Genomic DNA, 21,630 nt, shown 5'->3' with positions numbered 1-21,630 from the left:
ATCAATTCAGAGCATGGAGCTTCCGCGAAAGTGATCTAGGGGGTTGGACAAAAACAGGTTAATCATGAGACACTGTATATACGATGTGCTACTATCGATTAAGCAAATTCAAGCGTTTATTTAGTGGATGTAGGGCAGTTGTCTTGGTTATGATGTGCTGAGAAGCAGTCATAAAAGTCTGTCATAACACAAACCGCAGACCTGATCGCCAAGAAGACAACACTTGCCAATGACCTTCCTTGGAATCTATGTATGTCTGCTCCGTCTCAAGCAACTAACTATTACTAATGATCGTTGAGACCGTGAAGTCAGGCACTCAGGGTATTTGGATATCGGAGTTTGATAAGTGCTACCAGGTAGTATTTGTAGAACAAGACTGCTTCAGTCTCCTTAAGAAGCTACAGAGTCCTGGTCATGCTCACCATCTGCTCAACACTGGGACACGAATTCAGCGATTTCCTTGTTGAATCGCTCCGGTTCTTCATAGAACATCCAATGGCCACTGTCGAACACGGACCACTTTGCCAGTCCTGGCTTGTCACTCCCCTTATTCACCCTCTCGACTGTCTCCTTCAAACCCTCGAGTGGGAAACAGCCCGTGCGGCGCCCGGCCACGACGAGGGTAGGCTTGCGGATAAGCTCGATAGCCTCCCGATGATCGTACCTCGTGTGGTCGGCCAGGAGCCTCGCGAGCCAGCGCCCATCGCACAGGCCGCTAATGCCCGTAAAGAAAGCCTCATCATCTGCGGCAGTCTCGGGGCTAACCTGGTCGCTCTCCTCGGGGGCGAAGCGGTAGCCAAGGCACTCGCTGACGAGCCCCTTGTGAGCCGCTTCCGGGGTGTCTATCCACGCGCGCTGCGCTCCCAGCATGGTCGCCTCATCATAGCACCCGAGGTGGGCCCTGGAGGCGTCCCAGTTGTCGAAGGCTGAGCGGTCCTGCAGCGGGGCCTGGTCGGCGAAGACAAAGCCCGCGAAGTCGCTGTCGCCGAAGAGCTCGACATACGTCCACAATACGGCGGCGCCGATGGAGCAGCCAACGGGTACGATCTTGGTGTTTGCGTGGCCTTGGCGGAGAGACTCGACGACCGCCCGCAGGTCGGCGGCCAGTCTGGCGACGTGGTAGCCCCCCTTGGTCCGCCCCGAGGCACCATGGCCCCGCATGTCTGGGGCAATGACCCAGTGGTTCTCTGAGAGCGCTGCGAAGTTGCGCGTGAAGTACTTGGAGGAGCCGCTGAAGCCGTGCATCAGAAGGATACATTTTCGGCGGCGAGGATCGCTCACCGATCCTGGGCCGGCTTCAGGGATGTCCTCTAGAGGCAGAGATGTCTGAAAGGCGATGGATACACCGTCGTTTGTTCCACAGTAGGTGTATTGCATGCCTGGCTCGGCAAGGAACTTCATTTTGGCGGTAGGTTGCGGTTGTGATATGCTTTGGGTGAGGACTGAAGTTTGCTCTAGGAATATTTGCAAGAACTAAGATGCTGGCTGATTCCATGTGGTGAGCTCAATCTTTCTCAGGATCTTCGAAACAGGAACCTGGGTTTTGATCGGTCTCAGGGCTTCACTGACGTCGAAGAGAGAACAAGTGAAGGTGTCATTCTGTCTTGCCGAAAAAGGCAGCTGCAACAGAATCATTACAGAGAAGTTTTGGTCTGGGGTTAGGGTCTGCCTTTCCTCGATTTGCTGTTGATATTCTATTTCTCATGCTCGTGGTGATCAACGGCATCAGCAACCGAGTCTGTTTATCTTTTCAAGGAGTATCACTGATAAAGACAACACTTGATGCGCTTTTGAATTTGTTACGCTTATAAATTTAGGGGAGGTGGAAATCTTCCTCTCCTGGGTCGGTCAAGAGAGCCAAAGGTAGCGCCCAGTTGAGAGCAACCATCACCCACAATTACTCTATCAAGTTTGGAATGACAATATCAAATCCTTTGGTAAGCATCCAAAGTGCGATTTGAAGGGTCAGAGGCCCAGGGAAGTTGTCGGCGTAAATTTCCATGTTCAGAAAGGACGCAGCAGGCATGTACATTCGTTGGGCACGATGAGGCCTACACATCCATATCTTTGCCCTTTTGGCCCCTTTCGGTCCATTCTGAGCAAGTTTCCGTGTCTATTTACAATGTTCTAGAAGCGTGTCTGCGTAGTGTCGTAAACATCATGCCTTGCTGGATGGTAGTATCTACAACAACGCCACAACTCCCCTTTCCGACACCGGCGTCTCCGATAGCCTGGATAAAACAAAAGCCACCAAGATTCAGGATTCTTGCCTGTGTATCCAGATAGCCTCTTCCGGCACCTTGAAGGACAGTGCTGGTATTCACGGAGCCTCTCCAACCATTTTGACAACACTCAGTTAGCGGCAGAGACAGTCAGATCCATGTGCTCGTTACTCGCCAGTCCTTCTGGTAGTGCTTCAGTCGACAAAAGGGTCATCAGGCTGCACGCCCTTCAGAACAACTTGAAACTTGGGTTCCTTGGTAGGAGTCTCAAATTGCTCAGCCCTACCAACAGGGCCTGTGGCGAACGATTTCTCAGGTGCAGTCCGTGCAGTCCTAGGCGTCTTGCGAGCACGGCTCTTCGGAGTCAGCAACTTGCGCTTTCTAGGCGTGGCGAGGCTGAGCGACTGGCTGTCCTCCAACTTCTTCTCAGCGTCGGCCAGCTGCATGCTCAGCTCGCTGATCTGAGTAGTGAGGCTCTCAATGTCCTTGTTCCTCGCAGCCAGCTCCGCATTGTTGTGCGCGAGTAAGCCCTCTCTCCGTATGAGCTGCTTCTTCAGCCACTGGGCGTTGCCCTCCGAGACCACGCGGTGCGACTTCTCGAGCTGGGTGGCCGGGTTGGCAGGGAGGAAGTCCTTCCACTCGTCGCAGCAAATTTGGACCCTCCACAAATTCACCACAGCGCTGATGTCCTCGTGAAGCGCGTTGGGGGGCAACTGGAGCCACAGTTTACATGCAGTATCCTCCTGGACGTGATCGACCGATGTCTGGGTCACGATGAAATGCTTCTTGACGGACTTGTTGTAGAACTCGCTGAACTTGATGTAATTGATCACATTGGGATTGTTCTGGTCAAAGTCGATGGTAAAGATGACCTTGCTGACCCCATCCTTGAGACCGCACAGCGCGTCGCTCTTGGTGTCGATCGTGAAAGGTGAGGTGGCGTCGCTGAGGACGGCTATCTCGAACTTCCACTGAAGCCAACAGTGGGTCATGCCGTTTTTCTGACAGATCTCTGCGAAAATACCGGCGTTCTGGTCGCCAAGGGCGAATTGAGGCTTGGAAGGCATCTTGAAGACTAGATATGGTCTTGTTAGAGTATGAGAAAGCACTTCAGGCGGTATTGCCTACCTTTTTGAGGGGCGAGGCACCTGGGCAGCGTTCAGGGCACCCAGAGCGGCAGGTTTGTAGTAGACAGCAGGTGCGGCAACGTGATCCTGAGGTGACTCCCAAGGTCAGCGAGCGGTTCTGAACGGGAAGGAGCGCGATCGACGCGGATAGATACAACCAATGGCTTCGCCACTTGTGTCGCGGGTGGGTGACGGCGACGTGTGTGGGTATCGCTGGGGCACATGATGCCACTTCACCGACGCGATGAGACAACAATAAACGCAAGGCCGTCAAGCGATCAATGACAACTGAGAAAGCAAGAAGGGTAGATATGTTGCCACAGTACTTACCCAGTTCAAAATGGACGAGGTGTCACTTGAGAGGTCTGTGTGTGAGGACAGGGTGGATAGAAGGCGCTGTCTTCAGGAGGGGGCTGACAAATGTGAAAATCGGGGAGCACCAAGCAATAGAAAGAGGTCAGATTGATGGCGCGTTGCTGTTCAGGGTATTTTGTTGGACGGTCTGCACTGGACGGCACCTGGGCAGCCTCGTGGTTGACTGTTCCCTGTGGGTGCAAAGCAGAAGTGAACAGGTGGGGGGGGGGGGGGGGGGGTAGCAAGAACTCGAGCAGCCCGAGTGTGGTAAACAAAAAGAAGCCTTTAATTTGGAGTCACAGTCTAGTCAAACTTGCCTCTGCTGAAGTTCAATCTATCTGATCTCCAATTGGATCTTGTAGGCGCATGACTCTGCACCCCTCCCAGGACGTCTAAATAGTCTACGTTCTATAAAGTCGAGTTTCTAGAGCCCTCCCGTACTTATTGTTTCCTGATATCTACCAGGCCGACAAGGTTGTAGCTCTCCTGGAAAGCCTGTCAGAATCCTCGGGGAAATGACTGTGTGCCTGACATCAACTCTGCTGTGTCGAGACTGCTCGTTTGGCTCCTTTCCAACCCTCTTTCTGTGGTAAAAGAACAGGACCACTTGTTTTCCTCAAATGACCATGATGCCCGAGTAACGAGTCAGTGGACTTGGAGAACAAGCCTGCGTTTCACCCTCGCCCTCCGTGTGACTTGCTGCCAGAGAAGTTGTGAGTGTCTTGGTATCGCAGCGCCCTCGAGGTGCCCTGACCGCCTGATGACGAGCACACCCACCACCCCAAGGCGACATTTCCGATTAATCAGAAGCTAGGCTCTCTCGCTATCCTCCATATCCTCATGAACTTGTCCATCAAGCCTCAGCTATCTTCGACTCTTTGGTCGGGGTACACGGTGGGTCGGCTGGGGCGCTGAGAGGTGCTAAAGAGCAACAAGCCATGGTATGGACAACGTCCAGTGTCGAGAGTCTCTAAGGAGGTCAGTCATCAAAGATGGTTCGAGCTCCGAGGGACAAGCGTACCGAGTCCCAAGAAGGACATTGGCTCATTATGTTAACCATGCCGCTTCACGGCCGCGGCATGATGACCTATGCCAGACCAGGGGATGACCTGTCGAGAAGTACCTGGCTGGGGTATCACTCATTCATGTATCGCTTTGGATCCTCTGGCTGCAATCAGACGATCTCCTGCCGTCTTGATGTCCGATTTCAGCTCCCGCAATGCAGTGCGGTCAAGAGACATCTTCATCAGCAGGGTTGATGACATCCTCGTCGAAAGCATCTTGACCTCTTCGCCCAGGTTGGACTGGCTGATGACCTTCCCGTTGCAGAGTTCCACGACGAGGGCCTCGGCCAGGTTCTGGCAGTTGGCCTCGAACAGATTGTACCGTGGGTGCTCGGAAATATATCTAGATGCTGGAGGTGCGGTCAGCGAGTCAGTCGCTTAGTCGTTGAGTACACCGGCAGCCCGAGAGGGCGCTCAGCCAGTGGCGGCTCTACGCAAATCCATTGACTTACCGATTTCCAGGATTTCTTCGTGTGTCCGTGTGGTCTCTCCAATGTAACTTGCACCTGTCCATGTTTGTACCATCTCTTCGGTGACTGGGAAACATCTCGCTGCATGCCTGTCAGCTGCGTGTTTGGGGGCCTGAGACGTGGATGGACGGTTCTGGAAGGATTGATAAAGCAAATGGAAATGCATACGGTAGTTTTTCATGATTTTGGTCGTGGGGAGCATCTGATCACTCATGAGGTCGTAGAGATAACACGTGCCCTCGCCCCCTATCGACGGCCACCAGAGCCCAGTGCGACAGGCTGTCCAGAGACAGGCCCGCACTCTTCATCAGCAGCTTGGACGCCAGCTTGGTGACCTGAATGCCGTTGATGTCGATAGGACGTGACAACGAGAACGGCCCTCGTCTTGCATCTCGAGCTGTACTCCAGGGGCTCGTCCAGTTCCGAGGCGGTGTGGTTGCCGTTGAGCTTTGAGCGGATGAGCTTGAGGAGCACCTTTTTGTCGTCCTTGACCTCGCCGTGCTTCCTGCGGGGGAGTCAGCCAGTGTTCCCCGATGTCCGTGCTGCCAGTCTCTTGCTGACGCCCGTTCGAGACGAAACCGCCCGTGAACAGCAGCTCTAGAGACAAGGCCTTGTGCCTGCTGGGAGACCTCACTCACTTCAGCTTTTCGTAGTATTCCCTCCCTGCAGCGATCAGTTGCGTTGCGCTGATCCCATGGATAGGCATCCTGCCTGTACGAAAGCAAAAGTGAAATGAACGAAAGTATGGAAATCAAGTAAGTCTGGCAGACGATAACGCCCGTAGGCTCCGCAGCGGTTGACTCCAAGACAAAGGAAATCGGGCAAAAAAAAGGTGAAAGATTGAAGGAAGAAGACAATTCCGTCGATGTGGTGGGGGTTTCAAGGAAACCTCGGAAACAAGATCCTAGGATCCTTGAAGAGGCACAGCCGCACAGCCGCTGCGTACCGGGGAACGCCCGGGAACCCCCTGTCTAACGCACAGGTACCTCGGTACACAGCACTAACCGTTTTTTAGACCCCAGCTGACCACAGTATCAGCTATTAGTTTTTTTTGGTTCTGTACTCATTAGGTATTACATTGAAAGCTTTCATTAAGAAGAAAAGGAAGAAAACAAACAAAGATTTATTAAAGCTGTTACTGCCACTAAGCTCTTTAATCCTCATATTTAAAAATGACCTAAAAATGCAGCTTAAAGGAGTTGCTCAAGCTGTTGAAGACCACCAGCCTGACCCTGAGCCAAGCTAGTCCATTCCTGCAATTGATACACTCTCTCCAGCGAAGAAATGTATGAACGCGAGGGTGCATCATAGGGCAGCTCAGATTTAGTCTCAGGATACTTTAGTGGATACGATTACTACCTAGGCTCTAGTTCAGGTCAAAAGCGGGAAAAGGGCATTCTGACCATAGATTGATGGCTCTGAACGCAACAAAGACCACTTGGGACATGCCCGAATTTGCAATTCTGGATTACAACAACTTCCAACAGTCTCAGATCTTACCTAAAACGGGTCTATCTTAGCCTTTTCAGGCGCATCCTTGTCCTAGACAGCGTACAACTTTGTGTCCAATTGTTATGTTTTGCCTAGATGCCTTTCAATTTACCATTATTGCTGGGAAGCTCACCTTGGGTTCAGTCTCCACATCAAACCCGTTCTCTAACAGCCATGATCCACGAACTGCTTAGGTTTTAGTCGCCCGGGGGTTTGTTTCCGCCGGACAGGCCAAACACGTACTTTATAACGGACTACGATGAACGACGTACAATTTCAGTAATTTTGTTGGGGGATGAAAACGACGACCCTGACACATTCGCTGGTACGTCAGATTGCGGAACTGAACTGTTTTCTCTTGGGACGCAGTTCAGGGGGACATCCCTCGCCTTTTCAATCTGTACAGCAGCTATCTTCGCACCGGTGTTCGGCTAATGCGTGTACCAGAGCACCTGGTAGCTTTGGGCCCAAGTTTATAAAATCGAACTTTCCGAGACAGGAGAGCTTAATTCCGTCTATGGCAACGCAGATGACCATGAAACGCTGTGTGTTCACTATCCGCCCCTCCAAGAGCTCAAAAAGCCCGCCAGAGTTGGCATAATTGCGCGCTCAGAACTGGAGGAACTACAGCGTTTGGCGCCCAATGTCGACTTAGTCTCGTATGACGCAGATGTATCATCATATAATGGAGCCAAGCGCGAGAACCGAGAGGCAGTTTTCAAGTACTACTTTCAGGAGCACGACTTACATGAGAGACGGGACGAAATTAACCTATGGGTGCGTCTTCCACCGCACTCAAATATTGTCCCTTTCGATCGACTTGTAGTGGAGGAGTTGCATGGTCAACAACTTGTAGTTGGCTTTACCAGATTATACATGCGCGACGGTTCACTCCACGATCTCCGCGTGAAACCATGTAAGCGGATCTTCAAGCTGAAATGGGTCTCACAGCTTGCCAACCTTGTCAACGACTTAAGCCTCAGGCTTGGTATTGAGCGCCAAGATATCGCTGCAAGGAATCTTGTAGTAGACGAAGCAACAGATAATATCATGCTATTCGATTTCAACTGCTCAGCTCGCATCGACGGCCCGCTTCGTAACGGTAAGAGTGTATACGACTATGAAAATAGTGATGTTAAAGGAGTCATCTTTACTGTGTATGAGATCCTTACTCAGGATTACTCTTACCGCAGAATTCTTGGTGAGCTTCAGCCTCCTTCCAGAGTTTTAGACTTGAAGGACTGGAAGAAACACCCGGATATACAGCTTGACCATTCCTTGAACGATTATCGGGACGCACTAGATACCTGGTTGAAAGCAAGAAAAGGGCGAAACCATGTTGTTGTCTTCACAGATGCCCCGGAATTTATCGACTGGCCGCCAATGCGGGAGCCTTTATGTTTCCCTTGTGAAGACCAGACACATCCAGTACTTGGCGAGCACGCAAAGTCTGAAGGTGACGAGGGCGGGCATGTCGAAGTGGTTGGTCAGGTGGCGCCGCTCCAGCCGTCGCGATGGGTACACGGTAAGTCAGGGTGGGAACAGCAACTTCTTCTGGTCTCGTTGTGAGATGGTTCTCTCCTGACGCTCGCCAGTGCCTAATTCTGCCCCACCAGGCCATTCAATGCGAACCACTCGAGCAGCATGGCCCATATTAATGAAATATTGGGAGAAGTATTCAGATCGTCTTTTATTGATGTCTCTGACTCTGATCCATTTGGCACTTTTCATCCTTGTGGCAAACAGGAGAAAAAATGAGTGTGGTGAGGCGAACGCTGATGTGTATAGACAATGGGAAAGAAAAGGCGCCTTGTTGAGTCGGGCCGTTGCTTTCCAAGATCCCTTCTGATTGTGCAGCCCCTTGGGCAAGCAAGCAAATGCAATCGCGTGAGAATCGATGCAGAGCTCATACGGCTTGGAGATAGACTGACGAGACAAACCGTCGAAATTGTTCGCGGCATGACATAGGCCGAATTGTCATGGCCGTTCGTGTCCTCAGCAAGGAATCGACCTGTCCCAGCGATCACTACCCAGCACGACGAGAATTCTGAAGCAAAGTTCAGCGACTATTTCCCGCTGGGCTTTCATTGTCAAGCCAGCGAGGCACACTTGCCCCAGTAGCTTGCATTATCAGCAGTGTGGTCTCTGGAGGAACAAAAGGAGCCAGGGAGACCCCAACCATATCTCGACTGGGAAACTCACGAATTTCAATAGGTAAGTCACAAATAGTACAAATATTGATTAATGTGATTTTATTGACAAATAATATAAATGTTTAAAGATATGAAGAGTATTTCCACTTCAGTATAGGATTTAAAGCAGTTGCTACTATAGACTCTGCCGTTGTACTCGGTAGTACAGCCGCCGCAGTTGGCTGTCCTGGACGCCCCACTGGCAGGCTGAGCCCTGTACTCAGCCTCAAAAATAGCAACGGGCTCTCCGATGCCACGCCACCCCCGTCACTTACGCAAAAGGCTGCGGGACTCGTCGGCTGTGGCTCGGGCTTTTGGGGACTTACACCGTCACTACCCAATTCGGACGGCCGCCTCTGATTTGGGACATCAGGCAAAACACCGAGGACAGGACGCCGAGGCTTCCGTGGCAAGGACTGCAAGGTACGGCGTAGTTCATTGGCTGTATACGTGTAATACAATCCTGTATTAACGTTTTCGCCCGTCAAACCACAGGAATCATGGACAACTATACAAGTCTCAGAATTTTGTACATGCCTGAAAAGAGATGGCATGTAAGACGATTTCACGTGATGGCGCAGGCACCTGTCTCACAGTGATGGAAGAGCTGTCAACTGAGGTAGTCTCATTGAAGCGGTGAGACAGGGTACCTTGTGTCGGAATCTCTTCTCGATCAATTCGTGACTTCAATCGTAGGGCTGCCCTTCCGCCTCCTGGTTTTGGGTGACTTGGGTCCTAGATTTCTTCTGCCGTCAGCGCCCATCTCACCCTCCGTTTGCGCACTCCTCTTCTCCTGCGCCCTTCTCAGGTTCTCCTTGTCAATCTCCTCCCTCCATGAGCATATCTCAGCGAATTCGCAATAGGAGCATTTGTAGGCTTCTTCGATCTCAACCCCTGTCGCCGACCTCTCGCCCCTCCACCATTGCATGTAATCGGCCAGATATTGGTCTAGTACCTGCGAATCGACAGCAACGATGTTGGTTCCGATACGCTCGCCCTCTTCCCCACGTAGTCGGTAATCCACAGTCACCACACTCCCAAGGCTGTCACCACCTGCGGGGAAAGTCAACCTGAGCTCATCCCTAAGCAACGGGACCAGCTCCTGCAGCGTGCGGTACCTCAAGAGGTCATGCATGTCCGAGTCTTGTGATGGAGCTGTGGTCGAGGACAGGACGGAGCTGGAGTCGTGAAACACGTCGTCGTGTAATTCGCCGATCTGTGCGAGGAAAGCGTCGGAGAAGGCCGCGTCCACGTCCAAGCCGTACCTCCTGAACACTTGCAAGAAATTGCATTTGTCTGATGCCATATCAGACAGAAAGCGGTGGTAGAGATAGAGCTGCACCTTGGTCGGTCGCAGTGCGGCACCTTTCGGCATGCTCTTTGAGCCTCGTGTTTTCACGTCTGTCAGGTAGACTTTGCGAATGTACTTTGGCTGAGACTTCTCGGGTCGATCCGACGGGAAAAAGTTGGTGATTTTGTGCTGCGACTTCTCCTCAGCCGCGGCTTGGCTGCCTTGGCTGCTGAGCCATTCCTCCTCGAACTCCGGACTTGGGTTCTGATAGCTTAGAAAGTCTATCAGGCCGTTGACGACGTTCCCGTCAACCAGTCCCCAGACCTCGAGCTCTCGTGTCACACCAGTATCCCGAAGTGTCCTCAGGCCTTGTATAATGTTCCAAACTTTCAGGCCGAAAGCGTCCTCCTTGCTTGCTATCTCGACCTGCACTGTGGTGTGCACTTCGTCTTCCAGTTTCTGGTGCAGCTTGCTGCCCTCTTTCATGGCCGTCGTCCGCGTCTTCTTCCCGCCCGGCAACCGCGTTAATGTGTACTCGTATTGGAGCTCGCACCACGCCCCAGCGGTCAAGTCGGAGACAGAGAGGGGTTTTCGGGGGAAAGTTCGAAATCGCAGAAGGGGCGATCTTGTATCTGGGGTTTCATCGGCTAGAGGCCCAAGCTGCTCGCAGGCCTCGGCTTGTTCCAGGCTGGTCAAGGCTTGAGTGACTGGAATCTTGCAGGTCAGTCAGGATTGCAGAGGCCATGATATCGTGATGAGCGACAATGTACCTACGATCCGGGTATTTGACGTCGTCAGCCGGGATGACTGATGGCGTCGATTGCGGCTGGGTCTTGTAGACAAAGGCGTTGACACTGTTGGTGCGGCCGATGCCGACCAGAGCAGCCCTGGTCTGCGAACTGCTGGAAACGCTACTCGGCGCATCGTGGGGGAAAGCAAAGGCATTAGCAGGCTTGGGCACGGCGTTCTCGACGAGAGATGCGAGCAACTGTTCGTCTTCTAGCGAGAGATTGAACTCGCTGTCGGTGTCAGACGCCATAACGGCGGCTGTAGCAGTGTCTCATGCCTCTTTTCGCATCAGGATGCATCATTGACCTGCTCGGGGCTGCGTCATGACTTTTAGCACGATGATGGTTGGTCGCGCGAGACGAGACGAGCGGCGGCCTCCTCGTCCCCCGCCAGCACTACGCGCTAGTGGTGCGGGAGCACGTGGTATCCTGGGCAGGACAGGGGGGCGACTACAGGTGCACAGCGCCTGCCCACTGTACCTACGTACCGTGCTTGAAAGCGTGTCTGCTCTTCAACATGTGCGTTGCCTCTTGCCACGATTTTGAGCGAGCCTCGACTCACCGAGCAAACCTGAACTGTCGAAGTCACTTGGAGTCAACTGCCATTCAGTTACGAGGGTTGCTTGACTGTTGATTTCATGAAATACCGTCAAAACAGTTCGATACGTGGACGGTATACTCCACCTTTGGTGACCTTGGAGGGCGTGTGCAGTCTCAAATCTGAAGCGATATCGTTCCCAGCTTTATGCCGGCATTACATCAACGCTTCTTGGCTGCCCAATTACTGTATTCGCTGCTGATCACTTCGTGTCCTTGGAGCCAAAGCCCCGGGAATGCGGCGGAGGTGCTCGTGTGAGGTCTGTCCTTTCCCAAGGCAACCACATTTCGTCTAAATTTATCTGGGGGAGAATCCCCCACCCCTTTTCCCAATCCATGCCTTTTCACCACTCAGACTAAGACAGTGCTTCTCCCTCGTCGACCATTCCATTGTTGCCCAAAGACTAGATCACTTTACTACCTGAAACCCTCAGCTTTGAACCTAGTGCATCATGCTTTCAGTGCCGCGGGGCCGTCGCTCCGTTCCGGCCACCAAGCCAGCGGACTCGGAGCCTGACGCGTTGGTCGCCGCCGGCCACAGCACCGAGGCCTCGACACAGAAATCACAGACCAACTTCATGGATCTGCCAACAGAACTCCATCTTCTCATCAGCAAGGAGCTCACCTACCCCGATGCGCTCTCGCTAAAACATGCCAGCCGTTATTTCTACAACCTGGTCGACACTGGCGTCCGACTCAAGGTAGCGTGGCTCATGGAACGACGGATGCTCCACCTCGACTGCCCCAACGACCGAAAGTGCAATCTGCGCACCGACCTCGAGTTCTGCAGGGGCAGCGTAACGTCAGTACCACCACTGCTTGATTCTTCTCACTGGTCCCCCAATGTTGTCCCCCATGATTACAGCAAAGAACGGGCTTGTGCAAAGGTCGCTGACATATCGAGTAGTCTCCTCATGCAGAGGCGTCGGGAGCACGTTGAATGCGAGTCTCGGCCTGGCCTAGGCTGCCTGGTCTATGCCACTCCCCAGTGCGCATACCGACGGGACTGGAAGACTGCCTGGAGGCGCTGGATGAGACGGCAGATCACAGTCGAGATCTGGTGGATTGTGCTGGCGGTGGTCCCGCTGATCTTGGGCTGGCTCTGGATGGCTGAGCTCATGAAATGGGCAGTGGCTTGAAGGGCATATTCCCAAGGCTAATCAACAGTCCGAACAGACTGAAAGCAGTCAAAGTAATAGAAAGCAAGATCCCAAGTATATCAGACTTGCAACTATCTGCGCAATTCGGTCCCGTGGTAAAACCCAGAACGCCGTGGTATCACTTCGCCGGGGTGCCAGGAAACTCCCCGCTCGTCCAAGTCATGTCGAGAAAAAGGAACGAGATCTTCCATTCCTCGTCAACCTTGCGAAACGACCAGTAATAATAGCCACCTGTGAAGAATCCCTGACCAAGGTCTGTTGCATGGGATCCCGTCGACGACTGCCACGTGGAGCGCCCATACGCCACATTGCTGGACTCAAACCTGACGCTGTGGTTTGAGGACAGGTGCTGATAATGAGCGTCAACCGTTGATCAACATGCCAGAGACAGACCTCACTTACAGACATCCGGTGAAACTCTGAGACTGGCGACAACAGCCACTCTGCCAAGCCTGCATTACCCTGATACTTCCCACGAGGGGAAGTCACCTCCGCATCGTCGGTGAAAAGCTTGTTTAGATCCCCGTAGTTGCGAGTCTTGGCCAAGCTGGCATCAACTCTGTAGCTGTATTCACTGGTGAGGTCCTCTATCATCCTCCGATCGTACAAGTACGCTTGGCGTTCTTCCGCATTTGCTGGCCTCTGCTCCTTGAAAGCCGAGTGGGTATAATTCATTGGGTGGTTAAGCTCAGCAAGAGTCTTCCTACCGGCTCCCTGAACCTCCGCAGGGGTGTTGGAGTCAGACATCGTGACAGCGCGATATCTCAACCTACTAGTTGAGAGTTTAAACGCTTATGTGGGTACTCGAGACGCTTGTGTAAGGAGTAAAGTTGATTGAAATTGGTCCAACAGCAACTGCGAACTTCGTAAGCTCGGCGTCCCGCATTGAGGCATGTTATGTGTGACCCCCAGCGGACGTCCGTATGACTTACCGTGGCGCCCGAGTGCTTGTTACACAGTCTTAACTCCAATAACTTGCCAAGTGGTACTGAATAAGTAGCGAGTAGTAGCATCAGACACAAAAGTGTTCCGAGCGCATACTCAACATGACTTTCGAATATGTGTAGAATACTCACCACTCTCGGCAGTGAGCTCATTCTGAGTGAGATCAACCTGAGAGTCTTCATCACATAGTTTGTTACCGGATGCGGGACTTCATGCAAGTCAGATGATTTTTTTCGTGTCTGCATATGAGTAAATTACGACTGAACAACATTCCAAGGTTTCCGACTATCACACATCACCAGCGTCGGCCCCCAGGCCTTCTGACTTCAGCGCCGGACGGGAGTTCCGCCTTGGTGACATACTCAGAATGAAGCTCAGACCTCTGCGCACCGCCGAGCTCGCTATATACCGGCGTGTTTTGAAGCTCAGAGTAGTCGTCGCGACTGCCACCGCCCGCCGCCTCGAGTCTGTGGCTCGGTGCGAGCTCGGGCGGTCGCCATGTGCGTGCTACCAACCCATTGGTCAACGAAGCCCTCGTCCTGCTTGAGATCCTTGTTTGCGTGGCCGGCGGTCGCCGCCTTTTTGCCACGCCGATACATCCACATCAGCAAGACCCCGAGCAGAACGACGCCGACGACGCCGACTCCGACATCAACGCCAATGGCTGCGTCTGTGCTGAGGCTCGCACCGTCTCCCGCATCGCTGCTGGCTGCTACCGCTGATGTCGTTGTCGAGGCGGAAGTCGACGGGCTTGTTGTCGGTGTCACTGAGGACGACAGTGTTGAAGATGAGGGAGAAGATGTCGCACTCGATGATACCGAGGAGGTTGTCTAGGGCAAGGTCGATGATCAGTGCCCTTCCGTGTGATAATTTCACATAATCCCTCCGGGCAAGGACTCCGAGTGGGCACCACTCACCAGATGCGGATCCAGGAGCGTGTAAAGAGGTGACTGTGCCTCTCCATCGTCCGAGCCTGTCGTCCGGACCACAAACGCGTACGTCCCAACATCGAAGTCATAGCCAAAGTCCCAGTCTAAGGAGCTATCTGTGTTCCCACCTTGTCAAGGGTAAGAGGTCAGCATTTGGGTTTCAAGCACGCATCCATATAGTCACAGATGCTCTTCCTCTCTCTGAACCTACCGCTGAGCAGCACGAAGCTCCCGTTCTCACTCGCCGACTGCTGCTGCACCCCGACGTCGTGAGAGCTATGGCTGTCGCCCGACCATTCGATCAGCAGGCGCTTCTTAAATCAATCTCAGACCCGGTGATGTTCGTCGTGACCTGGAGAGCCCCCGCGCACCGGCGGGCGCAAAACGAGAGCGAGAGAACGGCGAGGGGACCCAGGCCCGAGGAACGCAGCCACATCTTGCACCGCATCTGAGAATATGTATTGCGAGTTGGCGGTGTCTGAGGAAATCGATTTCCCCCTTCCGCCGGCGGGTGCCAATGCCTGTTTCTAATCATTCTTCGGTCTATCCACCCACCCATCGCAGGTGCGACATAGATCTTCCTGGCGAGCTTGTTGGTTCGCTGTGGCCAATGTGAACCCTGGCTGCTGTGGACATCCGCACGCAAAAGGATCACGACGAACGGGGCCTTCTGACTCTCAGCCGCCGGTGCGGGGCGGGCGAATTGTGCACCTCACAGAGGCTCTGGAATGATCACCAAATAGACTACATATTCCACAGTGTAACAATACAGTACAGCTGGGACTATTTATAAATTATTCGTGGTCTTTATACAGTACTGAGTAGCGCTTCTCCATTGGGGCTCCCGGCCTCTACTACTAGTAGGTATAAGCTGTAAGGCTGCCCTCCCGACGCCCAAAAATTACCCACAGTCAGGGTTGTCCCATCGACTGCACGGCCAATTGGTAGATCTCACACCTATAGACCCGGATCTACGAGCAAAAATCGAGTTTTGGGTTTGTCAACTGTGAACGCACGACCAATTGGAGGCGCTGTTATCGTTATTCGGTCATCTACTTGAGAGGAAATCTGTACCCCATTGATTTGTGACTGCGTTTTGTACGGAGCTGGCTAGGTTCAAAATAATACGCAGGACTGCTTCAAAGGTGTCAATGTGTAGTTTCACCTCTGCCGTCCTAAAGAAACTAAGCAAGTAGATTCACACCTTTGCATGGGTAGTTCAACTCGAACGGATTGGAAATGTGCGCGTGCGGCTTGTAACCTGTGGAAGCATGGTTGGGTTTTGGTCAAAACTGATGATTTGAAGTCGACGCGGTTGCTGGAATCCTGACTGTATATGGCTTTTCAGCGTGTATGTAGACAGTGTATAACCTTTGAACATTACCACAGTCATTTTGCACGGAAGAAGAATGTTATTTGCGATCAGCTCAAAGGAGAATTGAAGTATTGATGAGTTTGGCTTTGTAAGATGTTGCTACACACTCACGGCATTACAGACGGGGAGGAATATCTGGACGGGAGCAGGGCTTTAGTGGCAGCTAGGCATACACTCTATTTGAATTAGAAGACAATACATTAACACAACTATAATGCTACTAAGAAAACCGGAACACGTGTATTGCAATTCGGGTACCCAAATTGGAGTTCCTATATGCACCATGTTTGATATCATTTGTGACATTGTCTCCACCTTGTTGGCGAAGAGAAATATGCGGAAAGGGAACTACAGGCTGGGCGGGACTCTCAGACGTCTGACGATGAAAACGAGGTGCTCAATCGCTTTATGGGACGTTCGGAGTGGGTCTAAAACAAAAGCATGAGATTGCGAGGAAGGAAAGTCTAAAGCTTCGTCGCTGTCTCTCAAAATTCCAATCATGTCGCAGGTATAATTTCGCTATTGGTGGTACTCGGCTGTGAAGGAAGTACGTCCTCCCGATCATCGACATTGCATGAGCGTCGGTCCCAGCAATCTCTAGCAGAGAAAGAAGAACAGGAGGATTCCGTGTAAAGTGCCGATGTGTGGCTTACCTAGGTAGCCTGGCTACGCTCAAGTGCTTATGTAGATTGTGCTAGGCGGACGACTGACTAAAACATTCACCCGGCGCCGTTGTCTTGGCCAAAGTATAGTGAGCCGATGGAGTACCTGCATCGCGAGATTGCTTGTTGCGAAAGTTGGCAGGGGTCACGCCTGACGCAACTCCGTAGACACCTGGTCAGACAGGGTTCTCCGCCATCGGTGGGTCCCTTCCCTGCACCTAGCTACGCCGTCGCCCGAAATCATGCATGCCAGGCACGACTCCTCGGCTGTACAAAGGCCGGCGCGCAACGCCTGGTCTGCGCCATTGTGATGCTTGACGAGACCCTCAGCAACAAGCAGGCCGCCCCAATTTCTCCGCTCGTGAAATTGGCACTAAGACCCAAGAATATCTATGACCCCAGGATGCCCGAGGCCCACCAATGACCGACAATACACACGTTCGCACGCTTGGCGTACGTCCTTGCTTGGAAAGCAATGCCTGCAGCCACATCGCGTTACCCGCCACGCCTCAATGAAAGCCCGAACGTGTGGAGATCACATCTACGCGCACCAGTTGACGGACAAGCCGCAGCCAGGGTCCTGAGTAAATGCTGAAATGCAAAAGACAAGATGATATATAAAGTCCTTGGAGAATGTCGAGTTAGACAGCTTGAGATGTTGAGGGCAGCCCTGATTGTTAGCGGCCAAACCTCGAATCGCGTGGCAAAATGGTGTTCCTGAAGCGGGCTCTCGCCGCTGCTACCTGCGTTACTTCCGCAGTTGCTGTCGATGTCCTTGTCCAATCCTCGGGAGGCAATGTGACCGGGAAGTTCGGACACCCATATGGATACGGCTTCCTGCACGAGGTGAGCGAGCACACGACCGTTGGGCTTTGTCCATGATACTAATCACCCTGACTCAGGACATCAACAATTCCGGCGATGGCGGCATCTATGCGGAGCTTATCCAAAACCGCGCGTTCCAGTACAGCCCTGAGTTTCCGGTCTCCACGGCACATTACTTCCCTGTCAACGGCGCCAACTTCAGCATCGAGTTTCTCGACACCCCTCTCTCAGAGGCTCTGCCGGCATCGCTGAGAGTTGCGGCGGGCAGCAACGGTACGGGGAAAATCGGCTTCAAGAACGATGGGTACTGGGGCATTGCTGTCAGCCAGCAAAAGTACACGGGAAGCTTTTGGGTCAGGGGAGCCTACAACGGCTCCTTCACGGCATCGCTGCAGTCCAACCTGACCGATGAAGTTTTCGGCTCGGTCGAGGTTGCGTCCAAATCTGTCGAGGGTGAATGGACAGAGCATGAATTCGAGATTGTGCCTGAGAGTGATGCCCCAAGCAGCAACAACACCTTCTCGGTCACCTTTGACGTGGATGCTGTTCAAAGCGGTGAACTGGATTTCAACCTCATCAGTCTTTTCCCGCCGACGTATAAAGACAGAAAGAATGGGCTCCGAGTCGACATTGCACAAGCCCTCGCGGACCTGAACCCTGTAGGTCATCAACTCATGCTTTCCTGTTGTCCTGGGCTAACAACCGTAGACCTTCCTGCGCTTTCCGGGTGGCAACATGCTCGAGGGCCTCACGAACGATTCCTACTGGGACTGGAAAGATTCTCTAGGCCCGCTGAAGGACCGTCCTGGCTTCCAAGGCGTGTGGGGATACCAACAAACACACGGCCTTGGTCTTCTGGAATACCTCGAATGGGCAGAGGACATGAATCTTCAGATAGGTAAGACGCGATTCTGCCAGATTTCCTGCGAGGTCCGATAGAATTGGTCACGCTGACATGATTTTAGTGCTCGGCGTCTGGGCCGGTCTCGCACTCAACGGTGACGTGACGCCCGAGCAGGACCTGCAGCCTTTCATCGATGACGCCCTGGACGAGATCGAGTTCGTCCGCGGACCGGCAGACTCTACCTGGGGCGCACGACGTGCAGAGCTCGGCCACCCCGAGCCCTTTGAACTCAACTACGTGGAGGTGGGCAACGAGGACTGGCTGGCTGGCTACCCCGGCGGCTGGGACTCGTACAAGGCGTACCGATTCCAGATGTTCTTCGATGCCATCACAGCCGCGTACCCCGAGATCCAGGTCATCTCTTCTGGTGCGTCCAGCGACCCAGCGCCCGAGGGCGAGACCACGGGACCAAACCTCACTGAAGGGCTCGATTCCACCAAGACCCCCGGTGCTATCGGCGATTATCACCCATACCGCGAGCCGGACGAGCTGGTGTTCGAATTCGATCGGTTCGACAACGACATCGGACACATCATTGGCGAAGTGGCCGCAACACACGTGAACGGCGCCACGCCTCCCCGCTGGGAAGGTCAGCTGTACAAGTACCCGTGGTGGATCGGAGCCGTCGGTGAGGCCATCTCTCTCATCGGATACGAGCGGAACTCGGACCGTATCCCCGGCACGTTCTACGCCCCGGTTCTCAAGAACGAGAACAGGTTCCAGTGGCCCATCACACTCATCCAGTTCACCGCGGACCCGGCGCAGACAACACGCGCCGTGACGTGGTACTGCTGGTCCCTGTTTGCACACCACACCATCTCCCACACGCTCCCGACGACGAGCAACTCGACCTACGGGCCTCTGTACTGGGGCGCCGGCAAGGACGAGGCCAGGAACGGCGCGCTCGTCTGGAAGGGTGCCGTCTACAACACCACGGATGGCGGCGAGGTCCCTGTGTCCGTGCAGTTCGACGGCGTCGAGGCTGGTACCAAGGCACAGCTGACCGTGCTGACGAACGGCGTCGGCGATCCGTTTGCGTACAATGATCCCCGGACGGGTGTCAACATTGTCAACACCACAACACAGGAGTTGACCTCAGGTGCGAATGGGGCCTTCGAGTTCAGCCTCCCGCAGTTGAGCGTCGCGGTTCTGGACACAGATCTGGGCGTTCCGGCGAGTGGTAGTGGTTAGTAGTACATGCCGAGACCGTGGTAGAGCGAAGTAAATAGACAGATCTGAGCAGTACATAAATCTATTCTCTTATATCATGATCAAGCTGGAAGACGTGTGGCCCCTCCAGTGAGTGCTCCTACTGCCATAAGACATTCGGCCTGCAAGATCAAGATGATGCTGGTTGAACTGCACAGGCGGAAAAGCGAGGCAACAGCACAAGAAGCAATTCTATCAACACGATGAAGTGGGAAAGCTGCAAAGAGTTCTTCAATTACTTTGCAAGACAGAATAGCCCGAAAGGCCACCAGGACTGGTATCCTTCTCTCAGACTGGATCAACTAGTCTCCCTGTTCCTCTGCGCCCCCAGGTGGCTTCTAAGGCATGATGAGCCCGTCTAGCCTCGCTGGATCCGTCGCCAGTAGATCTTCAAAGAAGGGTTTTAGACACTCAAACCAACCCTCAGATTTGTGACCAGGTCGCTGTGTGCCACTTGAGACCCGGAGGTATTCTCTTCCGACTACTTGTCCGTCGTAGCTGCAACCTCAGAAGCATTCCTTCGGCCATCCTCCCCACATTCTTTTTTTATTGGGCTTCTACTTCAATGTGATGACACTGCCCCTGATACCTCACATGGCCAAGAACAGCAAAGCCGTGCTCGTCAAGCCAAGCAGCATCGCCCCGATCGCGGACCGTGACGCCGCCTCCCCAGCCGCCGGCGCAACAGAACTTCCCGTGCTTGTCGCATCTGTCGAATCGCCCGTCGCCGTCGCTGTAGCTGTGCACACGATGGTCTTTGTCGTATCCGCCGACGGGAACCAGCTTGCGAAGGCGGGCTGGAAGTCGTAGGTGAAGCCCTCGGGCTCGCAGACGGTGCCGTAAGCGGTGTCGAGCACCACGCTCCACTGTCCCGAGGCGCATCGCTGGAAGTTCGTAGTCATACAATTCCATATGCCTTCAACGCCGTAGCAAGACGATCCGACTTCCATCTCGTTCTGGCGAATGATGAGAGGGGCGATGTTTGTATGGTTCGTGCCGCTCTGATCGAGGAGGGACGCAGGTCGGGAGTTGAGCGATGTTGCTGTGATTGTCGCAGGGAGGCCGGATGGGGCGGCCGCGAAAATGGCGGACAGAAAGATAATTAGAGATGTCATTGTGGGAGAGATCGAAATGTTTGCACCCGAGTCCTCGTGAGGGCGTCTTGAAGAACTGGATGTTGATTGACTCGTCAGCTGGTCGTCAGCAGGAGCTTTGCCGAAGCAGTCGTGGTAGGTGTGTCTTGAGTGTGGATGAATGACCGCAAGTGCTGCTTTGCTTCGTGTTTAGGAGCTGCAGGGAGACTACAGAAAAGTTTAGTTTCCTCAACTGATCGGGTTGTAGTTGGCGAGCTCTGTGTTTGTGGCAGTTCAACCTCACCTGGACATGCAGTATGAGTGTAAGCTCTACCTTGAGACTTCTGCCTCCAGCCCGTATGGTACAAAATTCTTCTCAACGGCTCCCACCCGAGATTTCCGACTGGAATGACCGAGACTCTTGGGCATTAAAAGCAGATGGCCTGTCACTTGCATTACGAGTCTTGCAGCATCCTTCTCAGCTCATTTGGGGATGTTGTCCCCATCGTGCCACGAAAAAGTACAGTATCACTACGTGCAATCTAGGTACACGTGATCATGTGTCTTTTTTCTTGGGTTTCTGTTGAAAGTTTTGGCAAGCTGCGTCTTTCATGCAACACCGGGTGACCACACGTGCAACAACGGGAACGAGCACCATTGCGCTTGTGTCTCCGATGGCGTCTGGTCATGTGGATTTGAAAACTTGGTATCGATTCAGAAGCTTGTACCATCCAAGGACTGTATTCACTCGATGAATTGATCGTATTCACTGGTTGATTTCTGAATGCATATCACGATCAGTGTAGCTGGACTCTTTCGGATTTAAGAATGAACTTCGCTGGTGAGTGATTTGCTGGGTCCTTCAATTCAGCGGTCCTCTATTCGGCAAGATGGTTGCTTGTGCCGCGTGTCATAAATTGGTTGTCTAAGTAATTTGGGCATACTTGCAACA

At 53.1% G+C, this 21,630-nt stretch overlaps 9 protein-coding genes across 9 annotated transcripts; 2 read left to right on the top strand and 7 right to left on the bottom strand.

Annotated features, from left to right (window-relative positions):
• Positions 1–429: 429 nt before the first annotated feature.
• Positions 430–1,401, bottom strand: INS49_000951 (uncharacterized protein; the record flags this gene model as incomplete). Its single annotated transcript, XM_043161785.1, has 1 exon — positions 430–1,401. One exon carries the CDS (start codon positions 1,399–1,401, stop codon positions 430–432), a length of 972 nt encoding a protein of 323 aa, XP_043030291.1.
• A 1,015-nt stretch (positions 1,402–2,416) lies between these two features.
• INS49_000950 (uncharacterized protein) lies at positions 2,417–3,289 on the bottom strand (the record flags this gene model as incomplete). The annotated part of the gene is made up of 1 exon (XM_043161784.1): positions 2,417–3,289. The coding sequence occupies one exon, from the start codon at positions 3,287–3,289 to the stop codon at positions 2,417–2,419; it is 873 nt and encodes a 290-aa protein (XP_043030290.1).
• Positions 3,290–4,842: 1,553 nt separating this feature from the next.
• Positions 4,843–5,943, bottom strand: INS49_000949 (uncharacterized protein; the record flags this gene model as incomplete). Its single annotated transcript, XM_043161783.1, has 3 exons — positions 4,843–5,110; positions 5,539–5,742; positions 5,876–5,943. The coding sequence occupies 3 exons, from the start codon at positions 5,941–5,943 to the stop codon at positions 4,843–4,845; spliced, it is 540 nt and encodes a 179-aa protein (XP_043030289.1).
• Positions 5,944–9,593: 3,650 nt separating this feature from the next.
• Positions 9,594–11,250, bottom strand: INS49_000948 (uncharacterized protein; the record flags this gene model as incomplete). The annotated part of the gene is made up of 2 exons (XM_043161782.1): positions 9,594–10,918; positions 10,986–11,250. 2 exons carry the CDS (start codon positions 11,248–11,250, stop codon positions 9,594–9,596), a joined length of 1,590 nt encoding a protein of 529 aa, XP_043030288.1.
• A 798-nt stretch (positions 11,251–12,048) lies between these two features.
• On the top strand, positions 12,049–12,735 carry INS49_000947 (uncharacterized protein; the record flags this gene model as incomplete). The annotated part of the gene is made up of 2 exons (XM_043161781.1): positions 12,049–12,398; positions 12,504–12,735. The coding sequence occupies 2 exons, from the start codon at positions 12,049–12,051 to the stop codon at positions 12,733–12,735; spliced, it is 582 nt and encodes a 193-aa protein (XP_043030287.1).
• A 139-nt stretch (positions 12,736–12,874) lies between these two features.
• On the bottom strand, positions 12,875–13,503 carry INS49_000946 (uncharacterized protein; the record flags this gene model as incomplete). Its single annotated transcript, XM_043161780.1, has 2 exons — positions 12,875–13,105; positions 13,159–13,503. The coding sequence occupies 2 exons, from the start codon at positions 13,501–13,503 to the stop codon at positions 12,875–12,877; spliced, it is 576 nt and encodes a 191-aa protein (XP_043030286.1).
• A 623-nt stretch (positions 13,504–14,126) lies between these two features.
• Positions 14,127–14,665, bottom strand: INS49_000945 (uncharacterized protein; the record flags this gene model as incomplete). Its single annotated transcript, XM_043161779.1, has 3 exons — positions 14,127–14,371; positions 14,418–14,557; positions 14,619–14,665. 3 exons carry the CDS (start codon positions 14,663–14,665, stop codon positions 14,127–14,129), a joined length of 432 nt encoding a protein of 143 aa, XP_043030285.1.
• Positions 14,666–17,375: 2,710 nt separating this feature from the next.
• On the top strand, positions 17,376–19,587 carry INS49_000944 (uncharacterized protein; the record flags this gene model as incomplete). Its single annotated transcript, XM_043161778.1, has 4 exons — positions 17,376–17,513; positions 17,570–18,151; positions 18,201–18,390; positions 18,458–19,587. 4 exons carry the CDS (start codon positions 17,376–17,378, stop codon positions 19,585–19,587), a joined length of 2,040 nt encoding a protein of 679 aa, XP_043030284.1.
• Positions 19,588–20,195: 608 nt separating this feature from the next.
• Positions 20,196–20,720, bottom strand: INS49_000943 (uncharacterized protein; the record flags this gene model as incomplete). The annotated part of the gene is made up of 1 exon (XM_043161777.1): positions 20,196–20,720. The coding sequence occupies one exon, from the start codon at positions 20,718–20,720 to the stop codon at positions 20,196–20,198; it is 525 nt and encodes a 174-aa protein (XP_043030283.1).
• Positions 20,721–21,630: the final 910 nt, after the last annotated feature.

This window comes from Diaporthe citri (genome assembly GCF_014595645.1).
Source record: "Diaporthe citri strain NFHF-8-4 chromosome Unknown scaffold_1, whole genome shotgun sequence".
In the NCBI taxonomy this organism is placed as follows: domain Eukaryota; kingdom Fungi; phylum Ascomycota; class Sordariomycetes; order Diaporthales; family Diaporthaceae; genus Diaporthe; species Diaporthe citri.
Note: the sequence above shows the minus strand (reverse complement) of the source record. Positions and strands in the feature narration are given on the sequence as shown.